This window comes from Paralichthys olivaceus, chromosome 17, assembly GCF_024713975.1.
Source record: "Paralichthys olivaceus isolate ysfri-2021 chromosome 17, ASM2471397v2, whole genome shotgun sequence".
Classification (NCBI taxonomy): Eukaryota; Metazoa; Chordata; class Actinopteri; order Pleuronectiformes; family Paralichthyidae; genus Paralichthys; species Paralichthys olivaceus.
This window is the reverse complement of record NC_091109.1, coordinates 10,914,105-10,941,918: the sequence shown is the minus strand read 5'-3', so window position 1 is coordinate 10,941,918 and position 27,814 is coordinate 10,914,105. Positions and strand designations below refer to the sequence as shown.

Sequence of the window (27,814 nt, the reverse complement as noted above, 5' to 3'; positions counted from 1 at the left end):
GAGTAGGCCTTGAATGAGTTGAGTGTGGGTTGGCCAGTGTGCAGTTTAAAGACGAGCTGGATGTCTCGTACCCATTTTCTGACACTTATTCTGATGCGGTTCATGGGTAGCACCAGGCTGAGCAGAGTATCCCAGATCATCCTTGCTCCTGCTCCTCTTGCAGTATGGGGTACACTGTATGATCCCTCCTGGCATGTTTAGGGGCCTCGCAGGGATGGTCTCCTAGTTGGAAGTGCCAGGAATACTTCCACAGGGAGGTGTCCAGAAAGAATCCTACCAAGGTGTCCTTGCCACCTTAACCAACTCCTCTCGGTGTGAAGAAGCAGCAGTGAGCCCAGACACCTTACAAAAACTTGTTTCTTCTATCCACAATTTCATTCTCAATCATTTCTGTTAGTGGAATTAATCGTATAGTTGCTTTCAGACATGTACCAAACTCTGAGGACATAAGAGTTTTTCCTGCCTGCCACCTAATAACAAGTGTGAATAATGTCAGAGTTAGTGAGAACGCAGCAGGATTATGTGAGACTGAAAAACAATTCCATTTTCAGATCGGTATGAAGCCGCTCATGCCACAGTGATTAAGTTCAGTTTTAAAAAAAATTCAAAATCATATTGAGAAGAAAGAATGTTAACTGCATCATATTTAACGTTTTGTTTTGTTATTAATGTATCACAGAACATCACATCAAGAATTCATCTTTTGCTGTCTTGTGAATGGACGATTGTTCAAAAAGACAAACACAAAGCTTCGGATTGTGTCTTTTACAACAAATGTAACAATGAAAGGAAAGGGAGAGCGAGAACAGGTTCCAAGCTGGTTTTTAGTGTTTAATCTATAGCTGTTTACGCAAGTCTTAAGGTGTTGACCCTTTAACCCTGTCACTGGACGTCGAATGGCATTCCACAGCCATATCCTGCGGAGTAACACGGCTTGGTCCGAGCAAAACAAACACTTGGGGAAAGTTACATGTTGTGAAGGTCATCACACCAAAGTCTGGCCATAGTAAAGAGCTGGTGAAAACGTGAGTACAGTGTGAACAGTAAATATGGATACGTGCACGGAGCTCATGTGATGCAAGGAGCTTTTGTGTTTCTTTTTTTCATTTAGTTTAATCAGATCAAACAGCACGGTCTTATTTGCATCACAGTACATGAATGCTGGTGCTTGTGTTGTGCGTTTACATGTGGACACGTTGACCATGTGATCGCCCAAAAAGAAGGCAAACAACACACACACACACATTGTTCATTGAACAGCTTTCCTCTGAGTAAGAGACTGTCTTTCAAGTTGAGCCGTTCACAAATCAGCAGCATAATCTGATTTGCCGGAGCAGTTCCTCGCTTTCTATACATTTCCCTTGTGTTCCTAACAGAATTTATGCATCAGTCAGTTATAAAGGCTGGAGATTCATGCCTCTTCTGACAGCTAATTTGTCTGTATTTATGCCTGTTTAGTCTGTCATGTTATTTAGGTTGTACTTCACAGCATGTATGAGCAGGCCAATACAGGGGCACAGGTCTCTCCGGCACATCAAGGCGAAGCCCATCACTCGTTCCAGACTGCGATAAAGACATGTCAACTGCTGAAGGGTAGTTAAGTTTTATGGTTGCTATCACAAAGGTTAAGTAATTGATTGCAGAGGGGAGGAAATCACTCGTGAAATACTCCGGTGGTTTGTGTGGTCACTGAGCGGATTCCACGGTCAAGATGCTTTCCAGGCTAAATGCATTCAATATGAAAAATGCATATGTAGTTACATAAAAGAGTTAAGTCTCTAAAAGGTATTTTTAGATGGTGGATGTTGTCTACAGGGATGTGGATATAAAGGTTTTTGTCAGTATGGCTTCTCACCGCAGCTGTCAGGATATCAGATTTACTTTTATTTTAATCTCTCTTAATAATGCTCGAAAACAAATTGTCCCATTACTGTTTTAAATTACCATTATTATTAATAGTGACATTGAATTAAATTCAGTTTGTATCTTCTGCATTCACTGCTTGTGACTCAACCGGGCACACACACACACACACACACACACACACACCCACCTACACACACATACACACGCACATTCTGACTGTCTGTGTGTTTGTCCCCAGCTGATACAGAAATGCAGCAGAGGAAATCATAGATCGAAAGTTTCTAAGTCCGCTTGATTTTCGTTTGTAGAAAAGATTTTCGGCTCCTAACTCTAAGCAGATGGACAGTCAACGGGAGAGAGTGAGAGCGCCGCAGGCCACTCACAGATGTTTCTGTGTTTCCCCACTCTCGCAAAGACAGAGAGAGAATTTTGTGCGATCCTGTGTTTTGGGGGTATAGCTTTGACGAAAGGGCTGATGGGAGGTAGTGGGATTTAATGTTTTTCTGGGATAACCAACCCAAGCTCAAACATGATATCAATAATTCAAGTTTTGAATAATTCAATATTTGTCAATTGCAGGATACCGGGCCACCCGTACCTCTCACAACACAAAATGCCTGTTTACACCTTCTCTAAAACACTAAAAGTAGCTCTGTGTACGCTTAAATAGATGAAATGTATATAATGAAAGAAAAAGAAAGATTTCCACATTTATTGATCATCAACACATCCTCACTGGAGCAGTTTGCCAAGTTTTGCCATTTTTAATCTGATTTATGACTCAAGCTTAACGGCTTTATCGGAACTAATTTGAAAAAAAAAGGCTGCATGAAATCACATCTTGCAGTTGAGGACATAGACGATGTTTAAAATAACAGAGGAGTAACATTAGAGCACAAGATCATCAGAGATTACTGTACATATTAACATTTACATGTCCAATGTCTGATCTAACTCAATACATTAGGTTCAGAGCCACTGCAGTGCTCAGAAGAAAGAGGGACATATTTTCTTGCCATTCTCTCATGGTCTAAACAGCGGAGCTATTTTTAGCTTTATTTGATCAGAGAACGATCGGAGACCATTTTTGCACAGCAGCTCTAAGTAAAGGTGATGTCTCACAAATAGGAGGAAAGAGAAAGGGATGTGGAAGACGACACAGATGGCTTCGTCTTCACTCTGTTAGAGTTTTACTTAACATAGACATCTGTAAATGAGCAGTGGCTCCAGGCCCAGCATTTGTCTCAGTCTCATCAGTGTTAAAGTTAGTTATTTCTGGTGTGTGCGTGCACACACACACACACACACACACACACACACACACACACACACACACACACACACACACACACACACACACACACACACACACATATTGATGAGTCTTGCTTGCAGGCTAATTGAAATCTGGACATGGATTATTCATGCCTGGTTGATGAGCCTGGGGAGTCTCCGAACTAGGAATTCCAGACGAGTTGACCTAGATGTCGGGTTTATGATACTATGATGTTTTGATTGTTGATGAGGTGAATAATACTCATTACTCAGTCTGGAGTCTTTATGTCCTAGATCTAGATGTGTACGTTGAAATTCACATTTAACTGATTATTTTTCCCTTTCTCATGCGTCACAACCAAGTTTAATTTCTAAAATGGACATACCAGACACGCAAATAACTGTTATTAAAACCTACTTGCTAGAGCCGTGATCCAACAACACATTTTGAGCGGATAAATTATGATTACATGAATAATGTAAAATATCTGATCTTTGAAGAACATGAATAACCATGTGAATATTCTGTTAAATTATGCAAAAGATGAAGGAATCACTCACTTTTTCTGCCACTGTCTAAATGAACATATTCACCTGGGCAGTTATAATACTTTTGAAGAGAAGTCGTGTTGTATTCAGTTTGGATGTTAACATTTGTGTTTAAAGCTTTAAATACTACATTTTGCTGAACATTGGTGGTACTTTCGCAATATTCTTGCACGTCCTCCACATATGGTAGTTGTAACTAAGTCAGTTGGGGCAGCGTCTCTTCTAAAAACCCCTGACTACAATTTGATGAGCTTCCTAAAGCCAGGGCAGCCAATTTCACGTTACTGGTGTCGGCAGATATATTAGCCTTTTCATGTTGTAGGTACTGGCACACCGAAGATGAAGCCAACCTTTTTGACTTCTGACCTCTTACAAACAGCAGTTTGTGGTTGAGGAACACATACAGCAATACAATTTGGGTTTTAAATGGAGTGTTTGTGAGGTTGTGAGTCTCGAGTCTTATTGAATTACCTTGGACATGTTCAGGTAAAGTGAATAAACAAATAGCCTATTGCACATTTCATGATACAACACAGAATGAAATACACTTCACTCAAATCACCAATATGCAAATGGAAATGCTAAAAACATCGACCCTTAGAATTCAGTTCTGGTAAGGCTGCGATTATAATCAAACACTGATTTGGTTTTTTGGGATTTGTTACGGATACGCTAATCGGATACTTTGATGATGGGTCAGTGGTGACTCATTGTCACTTCATACAGTTTCCTTGGGTTTCTCCTGTAAGTTATGCTCATTCAGTCATGGCAGGCTGCAGACTCATCGAAGTAACCGCACTGAGTTACACAGTTTGGTGTAAACATTTTGAACTTGGGAAAAAAGAGCACATCAGAATGGTAACAGGAATCAGCAGATGAACATAATTGTCATTTGGAGAGAAAAAAAATCTGATTAGTTCAATGCATACAAAAGGTTTTATGGTTAACATAAAATAGAATGGCCTTTAATAGAATGCACACCTCTGCCAAGGCCAACAATCATACACATATGTCCGGTTATTAAAATACAAATTCAAAGGGAAACACCATAAATGTTTGTTCTTTGACACCAAGATTCATAGATTGTTTCCTAACAAATTTAAAGATATCGACAAATATCTTATCTCTCAATGTTAAGAAAGGTTCCTGCTTCCTCCTTTTACCAGATTCAGTTCAGTACTTTTTATGCAGTCCTGCTGACAAATAAGTAAGCCAAATAGAAGGGCACTCAGAGAGCACAGAGACTTCTGCCAAGACATACACTAGACTTCAGAGGAAAATAATGAAATTCATTGCACATGATGGAGATCTGGTCCGAAACTTAATAGGGTTTTTCCTGGCTTATGCCTCATCCCTCTACAAAGTTCAATTTCACTGCAGATTGGTCCAGTAGTTTTTGGTGACAGATAAACAGAAACGGGTGAGATCATAACCCTTGGCAGAGGTAAAAGGACTGTGGTACTTTTCTTTGGTTTATAATTTTTACAGACGCATTAAGCATACCCATGGAAAACAACTAGGCCAATTCCACAATGTGGCAAATATTGGCAGTAAAAAACTAATGTTTGACTGCTTTTAAAGTCGGTTTCTGCTAATAATCATGGCGTAAATATTGATTTGTACCACAGATAAAAGGTTTTGCTGAGTCTTCGATGTTTCTCAGACTCAATAAAATTTCTGCTGGTGTTCAGTCTTCTCCAACTGCAGTTGAATTAAAGGGAATTACAGTCAGTGTAGTTGCATCTCATTCATTGGCTTATCTGTGCATGTGTATGAAAATGTGTTCATCCATGGATATTGCGTTAATGAAAAAATGGAAAGCTGTTGTCAGACCCTGCTTTTTTCAGAAATGTCAGACATCTGGCAGCTGACCTGCATAACCACAGTACATCAGTGTGTATTACTGCTGGAGAAACAGTAGTGTAAGTGCCTTTGTCAAATACAAAATGCTGGTAGATAAGAAATTGAATTATTTCTGATGCCGTCCTCTCAACCTACAACCCTCTGCGTTAAAAGTAGGAGACAAACTGGAAGCTTGCTCTTGGCTGCCAACCCATTATATTTGCAATAATACAGCTCGACTCAGCCTACGCTTGGGAAGATGGAGCTGCCACCCACAAATTACCTGCTTGCACGTTCACTCACAGTGGCCCTGTCTCTGGAGGAATTCACATTGTAATAGACTTCTGCCATCCTGATTAAGAGATGGGAGCAAGCCTCTGGATCACTGATCGAGAATAGTCATTAAAATAAAAGAGCTTGTCTCTGTGTGGAAGACATGTCGAGAATCCATTCACTTTGCGTAGAATTGAGGTACAACACTGTCCAAATGTCTTATAGACAGTTTGTGCTGTAAAAATCTTTGCTCATGTCAAACTGATCCCTCTTCTTGGGAGTATAGTGAGGAAAGGTGGGGTGCTGGGTTTAGTCATCACTGTGGCTGATCACTAGAGTTCATTCATTCAAGTTAAAGAGTTGACGGTCTATATTTGAAACATTGAAACATTTCTGTGTCTATGCCAGATTAAATGGAAAGCCTTTTACAGTTTCATAAATGCATTTCATGAGAGGGTGACTTTCTTATCTTCAAATTAATTAAACATTGACCATGTGAAGATGGGTAGAACATTATATCAAAAGCAAATGCGGTGTGAGTGTGGGGAATGTCAACATTTACGAGGGCTCATGAGCCAAAGACTTGTTAAAACTGTTGATATCCAGCCATGTCCTCACAGAGCTATTTATAGGAGTTTTTGAGGTCAGTCTTGATAGTTCTCTGGTCCTACAGGGACTTTGAAAAGAGATTTTCTCTTCATGCCTGGACTGTATACTTTGGTCAAGATGCTGAGCTTGATGCTGCTTGAGTGGATTTGGAAAGATTTCTGGAATAAGATAATTTAATCTTAATGTTTATTTGTGCATCTGATGTTCCTCTGTTGTCTTTGGAAATTGTATTCGCACAGACAATCCCATTTGAATGAATGAATGAAATTAAATGAACGGGTTCACTTTGTTCATTTGGTTGCCACTGTTTAGGTATTACTACCAGCAAAATGAATGTTCGTGTCGTTCAAACATTGTATTGTCGGAAGTGACAAAAAAGTAATCCTGTTAGCAACTTCTATTTCTTTTACTTCTTCTAATGTTTAATGCTGTCTCAACTTCCTGCACTTGGTCCAAAAGTCCAAACTATACGTAAAATTGTTTTCACACTAAAAACAATCAGAACTTTGTTCAGTTTGATGCAGACTGTGACCACGTCTTTTGTCCAGACCAAATTTTGACTGTGGATCGAGGCATCTTTAATTCCTTTCACTCCAGGGTTGGTGTGAAAGCTCCCTTGTTGATCCAAGTCTTCAACTTGTTCGGAGTGTTTTCCCCAAATCCAAGTGTGTGTTTCTTGTAAGCTTGTTAAAAAACAAGAAAGGAGTGAATGCCCATGGTTGAGAGTAGATTTCATTTGTGTTGTTGAATGGCACAATTTGAAATCAGCTTACATAATGCAGTCCGTCTATTTGCTTGCTGAAGTGGTGTTTATCAACCGCACGCATGGGAATGGGACGCGATAGCAATTAGATGTGGTGTTTGGGAGCTCAAGAGATCATCTGGGCACAGCTGTCAGCGCTTAACTTGCGTTACTGGGAAATGTGAAATGCAAAGTGGGAGAGATATTCTGTCATGATTTGAGCAGTAGGGACAGAGACACTGAGATTCTATAGATGAAAATGAAGATTGCAGGGTTCATTTCTGTGACTATTTGACCTGATGTTTCCTATTCACTGTCAGGGGTAAAGTCGAGATTTGCATTTATTACCTTACACCCATTTTTCTCCACTGGCCTTTCCCAAAGTCCTTGGGGATCAAATCAGAATCAAGTCACAGATAGTTTGTTAAAACTAATTATAAACTATAGAGCTAAGAGATGACATTATGTTGTCCTTATGTCCTCCATACATTACATTGCCTAAATAGCTTGCTCTAAAGTATATTGAGTCGTTCAGCCCCTCCAGGCCCTACTTTCTGTTTTCCTCCTTCTCTCACATACACAAACAAACCCTGTCTGTTATTGTCAAACTGGTTGAAAACAACATTACTTGGTCTTTGCGAACAAAAATTGCTTCTTTGCATATAGATTGATGAGATGAGGTCCGATTTCAAGTAGTCAACGGAGACACGTGGAGCAATTGTTCTAATGCCAGGTGTGAACTAACGCATGTAAAGCTGTCTGCTTATGATCAGATCACTGGAGACGCATGTTAATGCAGGTCTGAACAGGGCCTAAGAGGAGGCGGCAATGCAGAAGTTCACACGTCTGTTCTCATGACGTGACAGCTCTACAGCTGCAGGCTGCTGTTTGGACTTGCTGCATAAATGAATAACACACAGCTTATCCTCCTTTCTTAACCATTACACTATGACCTAAAGAGTAAGATCTTTCACAATGGAGACCCTCTGCAGGACACTGTTCAGCAAAGTAATCTCATGCTAGAACCCTGTATTTTTAAACCAATTGAGAAGTTTTAAAGAAATGCAACTGGTCATTTTTGATTACTCAAATATTCTAACTTCACTCAGTTAATTAAGAAACAGCCCTAACTGCCAAATGTCTGTATCAGCAGATGCTTTCCTCGCACTAAGGAAGTTTTCATATTTTATCTTTTAAGCTTTCACGTATTAACACCATCATCTGCTTTGAATCCACATGCGGGCTTCCATGTGGGTATTAGAAATCATATATTGCGCTCTCCTATAGATAAGCATGTGCTTCACAATTTGATGTTGTTTGTGGTGACAAGTGGAGTCAGGTCTAATTCAGCTAACTGAGCACAGAGCCATGTTGTGCTGGTTTGGTGAGCAGGTGTGGAGGTAATTACACGCCGCTGATTGGCTGTCAGAAATTGACCTTGACTGCCGGAATGGCACAGCAGCACCCGACAGCCGATACAGTCGACAACAAATAGCTTGACTGGACACAGTAGTTCATCTGCATGGTTTGCTTCTGTGTACTTACGGTGCAGATAATGTGCCATCTGTCGTTTGCCACTTGTCAAAAAGAATGGATTAAAAAACTGCTCTTTTTTCTTGTATTTTAAATGACAAATGTATAATCCCTGAGATCATACTGTCATTTTCAGTCCCGCTATTTATCCAATTCTAGTTTAGATTCTTGTCATTATACTTAATTAATAATTTCTTCATCACCGATAGCACACATTATTATTCTGCTGTGCTTGCTTGACTTTGTATGGATTTACTCTTGTGTGCTTGTGCATGCCTACATTTGCATGTGTGTATGTGTTGTATGGAGATGTAAACACAGACAGAGTATGACAGAGCTTGGCACAGATGGCCTTCCTGTCATCCTCGACTCTGTTCGCAGTTTGACACCGGATAAACCCTGCAGAGAGGGAGAGAGAGAAAGAAAGAAAGAAAGAAAGAGAGAGAGAGATTAGAAAAGGAGTTTTGAGAGGAGCACTGGGTGGATCAAGCAAACTGTTTGTAATGTTTGTGTAGCTTTTCTGTAAAGTATTTCATGCATGAATGTGAAGCAATTTACACATAATCAGTTTTAAACCTTTTTTTGCAGATGCGTGGAAAGATTGTAACATAACCTTAGAAAATCAGATCTTCTAATTATTTTGTTTGCTTATAACAGCCTGTGGACTGATTTCTATGTAAAGACTCAGGGCTAAGTTTCCAGGAAAATCCAATCATGTGACGTATATGCTCACCCCAGTGTTCCTCGCCTCAGTACCTCTCTTACTGCTCCCATACAGCAAAACATTAGCTTGAAACAACAGGCTCCCAGTATAATGCAGACTCCAACACAAAATCCAAATAAGCACAAAAAACCCCCAACCCAAAATAAGTTTCATTTTGTGAAGCCGGTCTGGCGAAGTGAGAATGTGACAGATGCTGAGGGAAACAAGTGTCAACATCAACCACTGCTGGAGACTCAAATACAGTCTGGAGACCTTTGTCACTGCAGACATTTTGACAACATAGGAAACATAATAGTGAAATTGATGACTGAGACTCTCTAACTTAACAGAGCCATGGTTAATGTTCATGGTTTTCCTGTTTGTTGAAACTAACTGTTCAACAAATATGTGGAAAAGCAATATCTACCTCCACCAAGGAGGTTTTCATCATAGTTAGCAGGATTTTGCAAAAACTACCGGATGGAGTTCCACAAAACCTGATGGAAGGAAGCCCCATGGTTCAAGAACTCTGTTGCGGATCTGGATCCAGTAATTATTTTTTAAACTTAATTTAACATTGTGAGAAATGCTCTACTGAGTGCCATCCCAGTTCCAACTGTTTAGTTTGCAGTTTTACATGACCACAGTGCGCCGGTCTAGCTAATAGTAAATTATTGAAGAAGCTGAATTAAACAAAAGCTGTATTTCCAATGAGGTATTATTGAGATTCTAGTATAGATGCTGTTGTGTCAAAATATAAATAATTTCTTGTTCAGAATTTATTTATAATTTTTTTTTATCCTTCAAAAATGAACAATTTTTTTTTGTCTAAATGACAACAAGAACAAAATAAACAACACAAAAAGAAACAAATCCAATCAGCTGTGGGAGAGGCGGGTAGAGAGATAGAGCAAGAGAATGAAAGAAAAAGACAGCGAGCCCTGCTGTCCCGCTTCATCTTTGATGGGCTTGCCTCCACCATCTGAATCGTTTCAAGCCTGCGTTGCCTAGTTACAGTAGCAGAGGATGCAGGGATGGGAGGAGAGAGAGAAAGAGGGAGGGTGGGTTTATAGTTCTCATTAGCGTGCAGAGTAAACGAGTCCCTGCCCAGGAACTCTTCAACACCTCACATGCCTGACTCACCTCCGTGTCTCACCACTGTGCTCTCTTTGAACCATGGTTGTAAAATCTATATTGTAGATATGAGATGACAGGTGGTTGTGTTTGGAATAACGGCAGTGGAATAAGGGTAATGTTTCTGCTCTGAGTTTTCGTATAGCATCATTATGTATCCTTGTTCTTTTTTAACCAGTCTCGGAGCCCATCATCTGAGGTTGAATTCTCTGGGGGCAACAGCCAACATTTTGTGGCTTCCATCATATACTCCACCTTCTCTTTGTCGTACACTGTTTGGAGTCCGACTAGTTTCTTTTATCACAAGAGTCGAACGTTTTCCACACAAAACACATGCAGGTGTTTTTAGGTTCAGAAGACATATTAGCTTATCTCTATTAACATCAGCTATTTGCATATAAATGCAGATAAATCTGATAACCAATTTGTCTCCGTCAATGTGTTCCACCTCTTACGCTCTCCACACAGACTATTTACCTGCAGGCAACCAAAGCCTGCTCAAACCCGAAACAGAAACCAGAAGACTTCCTGCCCCAAAACATGTTCCAGACCCACAGATTCAACCAGTTCACATGTAGAATGCTCTAATTGAATGGTAGAACATATCAATTTTTAGCAACATGACGTGTCATGAAGGCAGCAGCGTTTTTTTATATGGGGAAATGAGAAACGATAATGAAAATTACTCTTTCATTTTTATACACAACTCTACAGTAAGCAGATGGTGGTGTAATAAGCAGATGGTGGTGTCATAGATGATGTTGCATTACCATTACTTCTAGACATACCCTGTAAGTGGCTGGAAAAATATCTGACTTACTGGTCCTCACTAAATGAAATGTCAACAACACTTTTGAGTGTAGGCTACTTTTGTCCCCTTGGTATATCAATAAAGCTTCCGAGCACGTATTGGAGGCATTTACAGACACATAACTTATTGTAAGTTGTATGTGGTTTATCTCTTGTATTAATGGTGCTTTTTGCTTTGTTTAGCATCCGTTGTCCTTTTCTTTACTCATCATCTCTCCCCTGTGCTATTTCATATCAGCTTCATCTAATTACAGCCGTCTGTCAAGTGCAAAAGTTATCAACAGCCGTGGTTTACATCCGACACATCACTATACAAGGTCAGATACACATAAGAGAATGTTGCTGGTGTTGCAGTATTGGTTTATACTCAGTCAGTACTAAAATATGCAAAATCTGTTTCCAAATATAAAGTTGACTATTAAAGATATCACGTGAACATGTATAGGGAACATCAAATTAATGCATACCATGTAAAAGCTTCAACAACTCTGACTCTTACAAAAGTCTAATGATTAATGTTATAAATGTTCTCATTCATTGTCAAACACTTAACACATAAACTACAATTTTACTGAGCATAAAAATAATAAACTTAAATGACATTTACTGTAAGTCTGACACTTAATAGAGAGAAATTTACATTGAGAGTAATAAACCTGCACATTACAGTCGTGAACTAAACTGAGCCACCGCCTTGGTGGAGGTCTGATATTTACATAGAAGATTTTTAGTTCCTAAGGAGTCAAGTTAGGTCAAAAAGTGACGTAATGAGAACAGAGTCTCTCTTCAAGGTTCGCTCATATATTATTCCATTGCTTCTACTGATGTTTTCAGACAATGTGGGTGATTTAACGTCACACTCCAACAATGTATGTCCGGGATGTCTTCCCCTCTCAGAACAGGACGTGGCTGTGCAGGCAGACAGGAGGTGTGTGTGTTGTATGTGTGTTACACTTTGACTTCTTGTGTTACTTATTTGTGCATGAACAGAGCAGTGGGAGAGGGTGCAGATTTTTTGAAACATCTCCCTCGCTATTGTATTCATTATGTTTTACAAATATAATAAATACTTAATAAATGATCATGGTCTACCACTTTGCTCCCAGTTGAAATATTTCTGTATCTAGTGGATGGATTGACAGATATTCATGCTACCCAGAGGATGAATCCTGGTGTTCCCTTGACTTTTCCTCTTGCACATGTAATTTGGTTCAAACATTCTTTCCCAACATCTGGTTGAAATGGTAGCCAGCATCAGGTCAATGTTTTATTTGGACCTGACCAACATTTTTTATCGGTTTTTGGCCAAATCCCTGGTAGCATTGCAAATATTATATCTTTATCACTGTAAGGTGTTGGCATGCAGACCTTAGCATTTGGCTCAAAGTACACTGTAACTAGCTTTACAATGCCACTAGCATTAGTGATTAGTCTCTATCTTTTTAGGACATACAATATGTACTAAAGCTGAAGGTATAATGTCTAACTAGACTTTTATTCTATTGATTTCTCTTAAAGAGAAGAGAGACTCATCACAGATTTCAAGCAGATTCAAGAAAAACAGAATTACCCTCTGCTGAAGTGACTAAATGTGGAAGTGGAAGGAAACATTTTTAACTCAGTCCCAACTTGACTGGCATGTCTTCTCTGTCTCCTCCAGTCTGTGGTATTTTTACACTGCTCACTCAGTGGTTTTCTCTGCCTCTCTAATGCCTCAACATTACATCATTTTCAAACAAGTGAAGAAATACAGAGAAATAAAATTCTTCTTTGCATTTTATTTATTGTTTGTTGATTAAGTGAGGCAGCAACACTGCCTACATACAGTATGTTGTGGACCACTGCTGCATTGACTTACTATAGATTGTACTTAAATATTATAATCTTTCACTTGTTAGTGCTGCTATCATTGCTGCAGTTATCATTAAGAAGAAGATTACGTCCACATGTATATCTATTATTATTTTCATTATAACAACTAGCATGGCACTTTTTAATATAACAGTAACACTGTCTTTTCTGGTCTTTTTTCCCTCCTCTCCTTTCTCCCCTTCTCTCCCCCTCTCCTCTCCTGAATACAAGCAGTTCAGGCAGATTCTGTTTCTTCCTGATAAAAGGGAAGTTTTTTTCTCCACTCTCCTAGTGTTAACATCAATGTGGTAACTATTGTGTTTGTTTTTGTAGTATTGAACAATATCGACCTCACCATGTAAGTGCCGTGAGATAATGTATGTTGTGATGGAATGTGGTGAGTTTCATTAAAGTCAGGAAAATGGGATTATGTTTTTCTGTGAGTTCTGGAGTTCAGGTGAAATCTCTCTCAGCTCATTCCCCTCCATCTTCTTGTCCCTTACGGCTTTTCCGTGATGAGAGCTTTTTTCCTCTGCGTCTGCATCTCTGCATAGAGTTTGGCCTACGTCTGCAATCAATGAAACAAGCTCAGGGCTGGTTCGAGTTGCAAGGGAGCGTTGTGATCGTGATGGGGGTTGTTCCATCGATCTGTGGGTTGGAATAAGTTCAAATTAAAAGTTTATTTGGTACCCAATTATTTCATTCTGCATGTAAGTCTCGTAACAGTAAATTAAACCAGAAATTAAAATTACACATTTTAACTTTTAACTTAGTTTAGCGGTACTCCAGCATAGGAGTCAAACCTACTGCTAAATTATATGTGACAAAAATAAAAAAACAATAAACAACAAATATCTCCGGGTGAAAAAGCAGAGCCATACACATAGAAGAAACAGGCAAAGATGTCAAGAGAGTTTGTGGTGATAAGAGTCAACGGTGTTTATGTGCTGAAAATAAAATCAGGTGATCAGCGCAGTGGAATGAATATGTTACTTCCTGCCTCTGCCTGCTGCACCCGGCTGCTCCAACTCTCGTCTGAATAACGTGGAGGATTTGTTGCTGTTGTGAACACATCTGTGCAGAGAACCTCCCGCTGTGTTGAGCATGTGTGAAAGGAAAACCGCAGATAAAGCCCTGATCGAATTCTCTGGACTTTATGCGCTGGACATGTCTGACAACAGCAAAGTGACACAGCGTTAATTGCCATAACACAGATAAGACATTTCTAGAAAGGTGCAGGGTTAATCCCACAGCAGAGCTCATAATACTTCACCGTCCATATCTCCGCTGAGAGAGACGCTTAACTGTATATACCTGCCCACTGTGTTTGTTAATGACGTTGTCCCCTCTGTTGGACCTCTCTCTTTCCTCGCTCCTATTATGAGACACACACACACACACACACACACACACACAACACGGGACTGTTATCGGGGGCCAGCTCACAATATCGTGTGGTGCAGAGGTTGTAAAGTTCACACTGTGATACATATCAGATGAAAACGGTTTTGCTTTGCCGCTCACAGCTTCACTCAAGAGGCCGATTTGACACCAGAGAGCCGATGGATTAGATTCAAGGTGAGATCAAGAGAGAGTAAAACGCCGGCCAAATGTGCAGAGAGCTTCAATCTTTCAAGGTAGATCAAATCAAATTTATTTGTATAGTTCATATTCACAAATCACAATTTGTCTCATAGGACTTAACAAGCTGGAACATCCTCTGTCCTATAAACTACCAAAACACCCTGTTAACAGGGGAAACATGTAGATGTAACTGAGAACATCAGCAAAATAACAGCATTTACAACACTGATTAGCAGAAAGAAAGTAAGATCCTCATACAACCTGAGGATGGCTTTGCTCTGCCTCATGCGCTGACCTTGGTAACAGACACAGTCCGGCCCAATGCAACACGACATTCCTTTTAATTGATCTATTTTCAAACACAAACTACATCTTGTGCTCTTTTCACAAGATGTGCTGAGTGCTCCTTAGCTGTGTGGGCGTGCTGCTTGATGGCATGCTGTTGACAGCGGGGCAGTGCCATGCTGTGCCATCTGGATGCCCTCCCCCTCCCCCCAAGCTGACGCCTCAGCAGGGCAGCCAAAAGTCAGCAAACGGCCCTGTCTGGGCTGATGTTGCAACCTGAGGGAACCCTCATGACAGGCTCTCAGTGCAGGCAGGCAGCTTGCCAGCTAACCGCCAGCCATGCCAATACAGATGTCGTTGTTGCACAATGTAACAGCAACATAAAGGGTGTCGGTTTCCTCAGCAGGTGGATGCAGCTTGGTGTGGGGAATGTTTCAGGGATTTGTGGTTCAGGTTCCACCTGAACTAAAAGTTAATGACTGTTTTTCTGATAATTAATTCTGATAAAAAGCAGAAGAAGAGGAATAACTTGAAGCTGTTCTTGCGTCCTTCTCTTTTTGATTTTATCCTTCATCTTTTCACATTATAGCTGTGTTCTGCTGGGGAAGTGGTGGACGTTAATCCATGTCTGTCTTAAATCTTTACACACTGACCTAATCCCTCCACTCTTTGTTTAGCCTACCTCCCTAACAATGTGTAACCGCCACCCCCTGCTTTGCTTCCTCTCTGCTTCCTGAAATGCAGGAAGTTGGGTGCCTGCGTCTCCCCCAGGTTGGAGAAAGGGAGAGAAAACAGGGGAGGGTGGAACCACACAGGAGGTCACTGACAAAAACTGTGGTGAGGGACACACCCTGGGTCCACGGACAGTCGGCTTCCTTCCTTTAAAAAAAACATCACCTCATCTGTGATTAAGAAAGCAAAGATACTTTCAGCTTTTAGCAGTTATTTGTGACTGATGTGTTGCAGATGTTTGTGTTACTTGAGTGTGTATGCATCACTAGTGGAGTGATGAATGTAGTGGAGCAGTGTGCAACATTATTAACCCACCTTCAGTTCTCCTTTGCTGCTCTTTGCTTGTTCCCACACACCCATCTTTTATTCAGCACTGTGTGTCACTTCCTCCCACATCACGGTACTGTGTATATGTGTGTGTTTGTGTGTGTCTGTATATGTGTGTGTGTGAGAGAGAGAGAGAGTATGTGTGTTAGTGTCCTTTGAGGCTCCTCAAGTGGCTCTACAACACAAAAAGACAGTAGTTCAAAAGAGTTCGGACACAATGGCGATGGCTTGCATGCATAACTTGCAGTGTGCTTAAAGAGGCTCTCATTTTCCACAGTTTCTGCCCAACCTATGCTCTCATCCTCAGTATCCTCTTCTCATTAGTATTAGGGCTTGAATATTCTGAAAATAAAGTGGAAAATTCAGGTGAATGAAGTTATTACAAGGAAAAAAAAAAAAATTAAGTTACCTAGAATGAAGTCCTAATATTACAAGAATACAATTTGAATAATATAAGAAATGGGTCTTAACCAGAACAAAGCCATAAATTGATACATACTATTAAGTCATCATTCTAAATGAGAGCCTTAATATTACTAGAATAAAGTTGTAAAAAACCAAGAAAAGTTTTAAATGAACCAATATAAAGTTGTAATTTCCCGAGAATTAAGTCATAATATTGCAATATATTTTAGGCTACAGGTCATTTTAGAGGGGGGATATCAAAAGATCAGTTAGTTGGGATTGTTAAAAAGAGGAATGGGGGATTTTGTTGTTTCTCAAGACATAATGGGAAGTTTTTCCATAGCAAGCATGCAGGTTCTCCGGATGTTTATAACCTAATTTTCCTAATTCTCGTAAATTATAAAAGTTCTTGTTTTAAGTTATTTTATCCTCGAAATCTCACTTTTTCTTTTCTCATTTCCGTTAGTTCCCTCCCCGTCAGTCACATTTCAGAACTGTCAGTCTCATCACTTTTCTGCTCTCTCGACCTCTCTCACCCCCTTTCCTCCTCATTACCAGCCAGTCTCTTTTCTTTTGTCTCTGTCTCTTTCTCTCTATTAGTGTATCTGGGTGTTGGTCCTGTCTGACCCTTCCGGTTTCACTGACATCATCCGAGGCACCAGGAAGCTACTGATGGGGTCCACATCCCACAGTACCCGTGCACATTGTCTTTCAGTTTTCTTGGTGGTTGCAATATTTCATCTGTGCTTCTCGTAACTTCTGTTCCTGGGTTTGTAGATTTTAGAAGTTAATGCTTAACCCAGCTGGAAACACAGTAATAATCTTAACCTTATGTCAACAAATGTTTTCTCTCAGGCTGCTCAGGATATTAAATCAACTGACCTGACCACCATAAAATTCAAGTCATCAAGGAGGGATAATACCAGTCCAGTGTTCCAACAACTGAGACTCTGTTTTACTATCCACAGATATGAATGTGATGTCTTCAGGCTACAGAAACCTTCTTAATACCCCACTCTTCTTTATGAATGTCTTGTTTATAAAAACATGATTTGTCCTGTGGGGTTTAACCAGGGCAAAGTAATGGGGCATAAAACGTATGCTGATACACTCAGTGGTTTTGCATAGCTGCCATCTGCCTGGTGACGTTACTGTCGCTGGCTCTGGTTTGGTATTAACATGTCATCACATCAGACAGGAGGGGAAGGGGGAGGGTGGTGTATGTAAATGAAGGAATGGAAACCAAAAAGTGAACTGAGGCTGTGAGGTGAGAGAATTAGCTTCATGAAGAAAAAGAACGAACGTGTATTCCTTAAGATTAGCCTGAATAGGCTTTACATTTATTTTCCAATTACACACTAGCACTGGAATGATTAATTAATTGATAGATTGATCATCAGAAGATTAACAGAAATCCTGATAAACAATCAGCCTCTTCAGAAAACTGTATCCAGCCAATTCAATTTAATTTTTTCTTCAGTTTTATCGCTTTAAAATTGAATGGCTTTAGCTTTTCGACTTTTTCGACTTTTCTTAGATGATGATTTGACCAAAAACACATTAATCTAGTAATATTGACAATAATTAGTGTCAGCTCATTAAATATCAGACAGCCATGTCACATCAAACTTACAAAGAAAGCTGTGTCTTAATTTGTCCAGTACAATAGAGAAAGTGAATGTTCTTACCTCAAAGCCATAATCGCTGTTTAATGCAGATGATTAGCTGTAAACTACTGATATATAAATGTTAAGACAAGAAAGGTCGTCCTGTCTCTACAAGGCAGATACTGGGAAGAACAGTACAAAAGTAAATTTAAATGACACTTTAAGATTCTCAGTCATCCAAGTCGTGGAATCTTCAGGAGTTGTATGTGTACATAGGTAAATGCTTCAACTGTTGTAGCACCCAAACTGTCCTATGTTCATGTGTACGGAGCAAAACAAACACAGAGAAGCTGACAACTTATAGTGGAAACCCCTTGTGTTATGGAGTACCTGGTGACTCACCTGTAACAGTCTAGTTCACAGTCAGAAGCCAGATGACGTCATGTATGCTCATAGAACCTTTTGCATTTTCTAGCAGCATCTTGTGTCTGATCCCCGGGTGGATCCTAGGTGGTGAATGTGTGTGTAGTGCAGACAAAACAAATCTATACCTTTCTGCTGTGTTTGTTTAGGGCATCGATTTACAAATGGCCATTTACACAGCGCTGGTGCAGCAAACTGTTGGCCGACAGATTGTGTTTCCGTCCCAGTGTAATACAAGCGAGCTTGTCAACCCCTGAAGCCAGTCCCATGTTTTCAGCCCCAGATTGAAAGGTTTGATTCCACAATGTGTTTTGGTCAGAGCCCTCAGAACTACAGCTCCACTCATCTGCTGCTGAATGTAGAAAGATCATGATTGAGCGATTAAACAAACTTTACTGTTCACAGTATGCTGCTTGTAAATCAGTTTGGAATGGATCTATAATTTAAGAACTGCCTGTGAGACTTAAGTTATTTTTCTCTTTCTTCCAGATCTGCCCATGGAGTATAACCCCTCAGATCATCCCAGGGCCAGTACCATCTTCCTCAGCAAGTCACAAACGGATGGTGAGTTCTGCTCCATTTCATCTGCACCTTGTGTTCTCTCAGAAACTGTCTCTGAAAATGTCCTCACTCCTCGGTTTAGGAAGGTATTTCAATAGTATATTTACTATGAGGACAGTCAGATTTCACAGTCCTTGAAAGTGATCAGGTTGACAACTGCCTTACTGTCCATGAAGCAGATTTTCTACTTCAGGCCTACTATGACCTGCTCAGACCTGGTGTGTGTGGTCTAGTCTGACTAATAGGAATTTGTGGAGGATGATGCAAATACCAAGGGAATAAAACATTTCTGTTACTGATATAGTTACTGAAATCTGGCAACAATTCCTAAGATGTCATTATCAAACCTAGTGACAAGGAAATGTGAATGTATTTAAATAAAATCCAACACAAATACAATATTTATAAAACTTGAATCACAAAAATTACCTACATTTTTATGTAAAATGTCAACAGAAATGCATTGTTCTGCATTGTTTATTTACATAAAATAAAAGTTTTCATATTGGTGCATTCAACACAGATACTGATATGTCCTTTAAAGGCTCATATTGGCTCTAGTGTGGTTTGTGGTAACGTGATGAAAAGTCTTAGTTGTTGTTGTGGCTTTATTTGAACCCCCACATTCATCACAAATAACCACATAAATTCCTCCTACACTTCCCTGGACGCTCTGCAATTCACTTAGATGCACATCAAAAGCAAGACTGTAATGTGATGATGGCTGTGCTGCCCATAATGAAATTTATCTTGAGATTAATGAGGGATTCCTATCACTCTGTGTCATTCACACCTGTTTCTATTGCCCTTCTGTTTTGGATGATTCAACTCCTGTAGCCGTCTGATGACTGTATGAATGAAGAATGAAGAATCGGAGGAATGTGTGGTTCAGTTTTCAAGGACTGTGATATTATGTGTCTCATTCAGAGTTAATACCTTGATGAAATGACTGATGAGAAGTAGTCTGTTACAGAATGTGTAAACAAGGTTATGGATTAACATGCAAACTGGTGAATCAATTCCACAAAGTGTTTTTAATCAAATCATTTAAATATTAATGCTGCACACACAGTTCAGAAAATTCAATTAAAGATCCTTATGCGTTCGATCGTCCCTGTTTTTACTGAAAAAATGAATCTGTAACCAATTCAGTTGAAGAGATCCTCCTACATCATGGGATAGCACGTTTGTTTCATTGATGCAGAGATGCAGATGTGGAGCTACACAGAAGGACCACTATGCAGCATCCGTTAATCCACTAAAGAGGCTGCAGGCAGGCCGCCGTTAAAGTTTCCTACCAGCTGCTTCTCCGTCAGATTTTCTGTGACTCAGTGGTTTGGAGTTTTGATCATTTCATCGTTTACTTTAAACAGAGAGACAGTAATATCACATTTCAACTGAAATGTGTTGAAGTTTATTTGTGAAGATTTTATCTCTTCAGAGAGGATTAATATTGTTGGAAAAACTGGTTCAGCGGAAGAGTTGTTAGCCTGGAGGCTGATGTATTGATCTGATATTAGAGGCTGAGGCTCCATGCTCTTTTATTAGCCTTATCGGGCTCTTGTGTGAATGTTCGCTGGCCTATTTTCCCAACACATTGCACATAAGTACCAAATACAGGATACCACACAATGGGCTCATTTATACACTGCAGTCTTTATTTCATTGAACTCCATTGTGCATCTGTGTCATCAGCAAACATAGAGACAACTTGGACTTTTGTTTTTCAGTTGCTGTGCCCAACAAAAGAGGTGAGCATGACTGTGTCTGGTCTCAGCCGGCAGGTATACGCTTACTGTGTGTTCAGACACTTCATGTGCGTCGATCTGTATTGTCTTCTGTCTCAGGGTATATATATTTATATTCGCCATCACTGCTGAGCTTCTGGTGTGTTTCAGCGTGTGTTCTTGTCTTTGTACCTGCCCGTCCGTAAGTTACGCTGTTATGAATGGGGCTGCATGACTTATTTTTCATGTTACTAGCACTTTTATTACACCTGATTTATGAGGGCCATGTTGAGAGATATATTTTTGAGATTTTGTGAATAATTTTGTAATATTAATAAAACAACAATGTCTTGATTTAATGAGCAATATTCTTAATGAGAATAAAGTTGAGATTTAATGAAAGAAACGTCCTAATATCAGAAAAAGGTCATCATTTTACAAGAAAAAAAGTCATCGTGTTATGAGAATGAAGTCGTACTTTAATTAGAAAAGAGTCATAATTTAACAAGGGAAATAGTCACAAAATTACAAGGAACAGTTGTGAGAGTCATATTATTGTGAGGATAAGGTTGTAAATTAAAAAGAAAGATGATGGATGTAAAATCTTTAACCAATCTCATTATTTCCTCAAGTTTATGTGATTTTCTCTTAGGAATAGGAAAAGGGTTGTGTATTTTTTTGTGAAACTTTACAAAAGTATAACTGAACAATTTCCACTTTATTCTCTTAAAGTTACGATTTAATAATTGCAACCTGAGATTTTCTGACCCTCATACTTTAGATATCTTGAATGAAAACAAATCAGGATTCACCCAAGAGTATGGGCACAAGTATCACAGTACATTGTGTGGGCAGGTGTTGTGTCCTGTTGTGTAAAAACATTTTAGTTTTTCTTTTTTACGAATCTCCAGAATTGGGATTTAGCTGTGGTTTCAGGAAAATCTGCAGCCCTATTTATGATGTAATCGCCTGCTGCTGTTTGCTAGAAAGCAGCGCACACAGTCATAACTGCTCATTGGGGAAAAAACTGCATTGGTGTGTGTGAGTGTGTCCGTCAGTGTGTGCGTGTGTTTGTGTGCTGGAGAGGTGAGAGACAGTCAGTACTGGGATATGAGGTGCCAGACAGTTACAACATCACTGCTCCAGTTTGCTTTGCCTCCCTTTCCCTCTTGTGTGTTTTCCTACATCAGAGAGAACATATACACATACACACACACATGGGGATACACACATAGACACACATACAGCTGTGTGTGTTTGTTGCCATATTCAGAATGACATGAAGCAACAGAGAAGTGAGCTTAACAAAAGGAAATAATCATCACGTCCAGTAAACATAATTAACAGTGCAATTGACCAGAATCATCTTTTTTTTCAAATACACTTAAAACACTTCCATTAACACGAACCCTTGCTTGATTTAATTTAGACTTGTGATGGCCCAAATGATGAATGAGTTAATTAATTAGTTCACCCACTTTTTCACACATTAAAACACAAATGTATCAGGAGAGAAAACCATTTCAGCGTCTCTGAATATATGAAGTGCTACGTGCTGAAATTGCTTTGCTTTTGTTTAATGTACTGTAGAATAATTAGAGGGAAAAAACTGTCAATCCATTATTCTCCTATGAACCCTGGGTAAATGCTGCTCCCTGTCTGTCAGGGTGGTGTACTGCACTGACACTTGTCCGTTCGTCTTTTTCTTTTTTTCAGTCAGAGAGAAACGGAAGAGCCTTTACATCAACCATGTGAGTAAACTCAAGCCCACTGTGAAAGTTAATGAAGCGCATTGTGAAAAGATCCAACTGATTTCTTGGTTGTATCATGAAATTGTAATAATTATGATAATGCTGGTGGTAATTTTGATGTCTTGTATTTTTTGCAAGTTCACACACATTTCGGAGAGCAAGGTAAACTCCTCCTCATAATGCAGCCCGTCTTTCACCTCATCGAACTCCACAGATTCCATTTGTAGCATCAGTCATGTTTAATAACCTGAAAAGAACTCAGTGTTCAGATGTAGTTAAAGGCCTTTATTTAGATACAGTGAAATGTAGAAATGATTTCATCCCATTATGGTGTTGTTCATCTTTGCCCATTCCTCCCAAGAATATGCAGTCACTGATGCAGATTTTTATTTTGAAACCCATAAGCATTGCTTTGCTTTTATTTTGAAAAGAAAAAAATAGATTCAGGTCTTGAAGGGAATATTTGCATTTTTGAATCAGCAAATTACTTTTTGTCTAAATAATAAAGGGAGAAACTGTTTCTCTGGTACTTTCATCTTCAACAATACATTCATGCTTTTGATTGGATGAGTAGAACAGAATGAGCCAATGAAAGTTTAGTGGCTCTCTAAAGATGCACTCCACCATAAATGCCATTCCTGCATGCAAACATGTGAGACACTGAAGGATGAATGACAGAATTAGTCTGTGGGCTTCCAGGTGGCCCACTTTTCATAGCCATTCTCAGGCGTTTTAGCAGGTCTGACAGAAATAGAGTTTGACACGTGTGTGTGTGTGTGTGTGTTTGTGTGTGTGTGTTTGTTTGCGGACTCCAGCATCACCCAGGCCCTGTGAGACGGAAGTACAGCTCGTGTTCCACCATATTCCTGGACGACAGCACCGTCAGTCAACCCAACCTCAAATACACCATCAAATGGTAATTCCATCTGACACAGCTGAACAGACTTGTTGTCTCATTTAATAATTTTAATGTCAAATGATTCATTCAATTTATTTTTCTGGATTCGGTTTAATATGCATTATGATGTCTTTTTTCTTTACAGTGTAGCCCTTGCAATATACTACCACATAAAGAACAGGTAGGATACATGTTTTTGTACGTTCACTTAGGTTAGCAGACAAAGCTAACCCTGGGCAGATAGGAATTTCCCCTTGTGGCTTATGTTGAAATGTCAACCTACTTACTCAATCCATTCCTCTGCAATGAAATGTCATCTTGTTTAAATGTGTAAACAGTGGGCCACTCATGTGATCATTTTTTATGCAGTTGGAACATGATACCAAAGTCAGCAACTAAAAATAAACATGTGGAATTATTCTTTTTATCAGATCATCATGATTCTAATGGTTTATGTGATGATTTTATCAGGAATGTCAATGTTAGTTGTGCCCTCACACAATAAAAAAACTTAAAAACCTAATCTCAAACCTACTAGCCGTGTTATAGAGTTCGCGGAATGCAGAAACCCAAAGATTTCCTCCATCAAGTCTCCTTTGACTGTTGCTTCCGACTACATCAAATGCGGCTGTTATCTCATCGGTTGTGCTGCGAAAAGTCATCTGTGCTCAGTGACAGTTCCAGGGAGTGTTCCACACCAGGGTTAGCCCTTCCGTCTGGTTGACTGTCACCTCTCTCCCCATAAGAAAACAACGGCAGAGTCAGTGCGGAACGATTGTATCACTGATTATGTTTGAGTGGCGTTAGTGTCTTTGTGTAGGTTGCTTCATTACACTACCTGACTGAGTGTAGCGCCACCTGCTGTTTAATATTCTCTCATCCACCTCTGTGACTTGACTGCCCCTTATATCAGTCATGGGCCATTTTGCTTTTCAAAGATGTTTTTTAATCATCAAACTGGAATCCCATCCTTTTTTTTTTTTTCTTTCACAAAATTGCGCTTCTCTGATGACAGATGGTTAAAAGCTGGAATCAAACTTTCCCTAATCCAACTTCTGACTCTGCTAAAATGGTCTGTTTTCTTCTGCTGGTTTCTGGCATCAGGACGTGAAGCCACATACTGTGAAGTTGTTCATTTTTGTGAAGGAGTCTTGCCTATAAATGGAGTGATACATAGACCTGTGAAGTTTTTTTTTTTTTGAATATGGTAATGTATCATATACGGCACCTCTTCATGAACAGTTTGTATAGTTAAGAGAGTTTCGTAAATATGGATTGAATCTCTGGTACGGACAAACCTGATGAGAATACGAACACGTTGTTGAATGTGGCCCAGCTTGTTCTAGTCTTTTTTCACTGTAATTGGCAGGAGTCTTGTTGTTTGAAGTGCAGATGAATGCCCATAAATGGCTTTTTGAACAGGCAATATCTGATATGAAATGAGTTTCACACCATCTGTTTTTTATTCCTGTCATGCTCTGATGTTCCTCCTCTCCGTTTGTCATTTCAGAGATGTCGACGGAAGAATGTTGTTAGACATTTTCGACGAGAAACTGCATCCGCTCTCGGTAAGGCCTTTGCTGAAGACACGTTTCCTTTATAGCAATAATACAGAGTTGCCAGGATTCATCAAAAGACGAACCACACTAACAGATGAACAGCAAATAAGCTCACGCGGATCAAACAGTGGGGAAATCCTCATAATCTCTGGAGCCATCTGGATCATTCACATGTATTTTTAGTAAAAATGTTCAGGGTTTCAATCTGAGGATTTACAGAACCTCTCCGTTCGATGCTTTAAAACACAGCGTTGAAAATAACACTCATCAATAAGCAAAATACTCAACTAGCAGCTTCCATTGGGGTAAAGATCAATTATTATTTTGTGGTATGTTTCACATTCATACCATTTATTTTTCTTATCTTTTATTCATCATAGAAGTCTGAGATTCCTGCTGATTATGAAAAACACGACCCGGAGCAGAAGCAGATCTACCGCTTCGTCAGGACGCTGTTCAGCGCCGCACAGCTCACCGCTGAGTGTGCGATCGTCACTTTGGTGAGTGTCTGTGTGTGAGTTTCAGTGCTCACACTAGGAGGGAGTGTTGCTTCCTGATTCTTATTTTATATTTCTCTACAGTATGTGTCTCTTAAGTTCTCCCAGAAAATTTGGAAGTAACAGAAGACTGGTGACAAGTCAGGAACTTCAAAACTTTCCTTTAACGTGTTGTTCACCAAAGTGCAATGAATCATGGGATAGGTAGGACCAGAAAGGATACACCCTTTGGAGCCTTCGTTTCTCAGGGATGAAAGGATGCATTTGAAGGCTGCATTTGAAGGAGCCTTCAAAATGGGACAGTCCAGTGTGATGTAATCGTGCATCAAAACCTGCCTCCAAACAGATGTAGCGCCTGAATTGAGACTATGACTATTGATGGCTAATGTTGTGATAACAAGTGTCAACTTCATTGTGCAGTCCCCTTTATACTGCACTGTTATGGTTTAAAGGTTCTCTTACTTATTATTGTATTGTTGTTTTTATGTTAAACAAGAGAAGGCAGATAACCCTAAAAGTAATGGAAATGTTGATAATATGTAGGTGAATCATTATGTTGAGTTCCCAGTTTAGTTTTGTATCTAGTGTTGACATCTTCTGTTCCAGGAATTAGCTTCATCCTGAAGTCAAAGGTCAATTCCACATTTGAGCTGCACGGCGATCAGTTGATCTGTTTTAGCAGCAAAACCTCATCTGTGATATTTGCTCAGAAATCCCAACATGAAATCATTTGGCTGCGGTCGGCTTGCACAGGGCTGCTGTTTGCAGCAACCACACTGGCGCTGTATTCTTTGTTGTGTTTGTTGGTAGAGTTACATTCATATCACTCAGCATGTGGGCTGCTTCTCATTTCACGCAAGCTTTCTTCTGTCAGATGAGAGTGTACATGCACTGTCTGTTGGCAGCCTCTGGGCCACAACAGATAGCTTAGCATGGCCCCACAGGCACAAAGCCCAGCCCAGCATGACCGGTCCAATTAGCCACCGGAGCTGCGCTAGCGAACTAGTCAAACCAGGTTGCTCTCGTTCATTTGTCTAAACCAGAAGGCAGGCTCATATGTCCAGTCGCATGGTAATGATCCTCTGGCACAGCAGCGTCTACTTTCTATCAGTCTTCCAGGTTCCTGTTTAAGTTTTAAAGTCACATAATGCTGACAGTTCTGCTGCTGTGCAGATTCAGACAGAATTATAAGTGGAAGGCACAGTATCTTCCACTCTGCCATAAAAAATACAGCATCTCTGCGAACCAGAATTTTTTCTTCCAGACATGTCAGCTGAGATGTCTAATCTCTAAGCCACAGTGAGCAGCCTGAATTCAGATCGCTGTTCAGCCTGCAGTTCATATTATTCATGGGAAATGAAAGTTGAACTCCCTAATTAGTTGTGGGAAAAATACAAGAATATGATCTGATAAGAAGATATTTGTGATTTAAGTGATGCATGTAATCTCTATGTACAATCCACATGTTTTGTCGCTATCTATTTAAGTTCTGGTCTGACGTTTTCAGATCTTTCAAATCACGATCCACCCGATCGTCTTACGGCCCGGTTTTATGTTCCACCCACGACCAACGCTAACACTTCACTGTTGCTTAATAGAATCATATTGTTTACCTCTCTTCGAGCTAGACGACGTGTACGTCTTAAATTGAAACATGTACTGCCACCTACCCATAGCAGATGGATCAATGATGTATTAAATGATATCAAGTAAAGAAGATTAGATTTTCTGTGAAAGGCTCTTTGAGAAATTAAAAAACTAAACTAAGTTACCCTGTCTGAACGACAGAAAGACCTTTACACTTATTCCAGAAGTCCTCCTATACACACACTTCCACATTATTGTTGTTGGTGTGTGTATTGTCCTAGCTCTGTGTTTGTGTGTACCTGCCTTTATTCAGGACCCAGTACATGACAGCAGTACTGGTCTATACACAAGTAATTAAAAGAATTATATCATAGAATTTAATAGAATAAATAAAATTGCTTGAATTTTAAATTAATAATTACAACAAAAGTAAGACTGAAGAGTTGACCTGTGCCTGTGTGTGCACTCAGCAGAACAGTTTTTATGAAAACTTTTGTGCAAACTTTGAGGTGTAGCCTCTATCAGCAAGCTTGACATTAAGTTATCCCTGTGCAGCAAATCCCTACAGCGTCCACAGACAAGAGCAAACTACAGTGTGATAGAATACATTCTCTCATAGATCCTAACAAAACGATGATCAATGGATCTGCAGGATCAGCCTCTGTTCTGACTTGTTAGAAACAG

The 27,814-nt window shown here is 39.7% G+C and overlaps 1 protein-coding gene and 1 long non-coding RNA gene across 5 annotated transcripts in view; one reads left to right on the top strand and one right to left on the bottom strand.

Moving 5' to 3' along the window:
- The window catches only part of ccny (cyclin Y), a 37,260-nt gene that overhangs the window by 3,205 nt on the left and 6,241 nt on the right, over window positions 1-27,814 (top strand). The window contains exons 2-9 of one of the 4 annotated variants that reach the window (XM_020087734.2): window positions 19,040-19,114; window positions 20,842-20,862; window positions 22,555-22,589; window positions 22,728-22,751; window positions 23,405-23,505; window positions 23,633-23,668; window positions 24,998-25,055; window positions 25,427-25,546. In XM_020087734.2, coding sequence (XP_019943293.1) covers window positions 19,040-19,114; window positions 20,842-20,862; window positions 22,555-22,589; window positions 22,728-22,751; window positions 23,405-23,505; window positions 23,633-23,668; window positions 24,998-25,055; window positions 25,427-25,546 — 470 coding nt within the window. The remainder of the gene's footprint in view (window positions 1-19,039; window positions 19,115-20,841; window positions 20,863-22,554; window positions 22,590-22,727; window positions 22,752-23,404; window positions 23,506-23,632; window positions 23,669-24,997; window positions 25,056-25,426; window positions 25,547-27,814) is intronic. The other 3 variants (XM_020087736.2, XM_020087735.2, XM_020087737.2) reach the window with 3 other exon arrangements.
- On the bottom strand, window positions 13,698-15,172 carry LOC138405283 (uncharacterized). Its single transcript, XR_011238986.1, has 3 exons — window positions 15,033-15,172; window positions 14,502-14,562; window positions 13,698-13,835 (listed from the first exon to the last, which is right to left on the bottom strand). It is a non-coding gene; the product is annotated as an uncharacterized lncRNA (long non-coding RNA).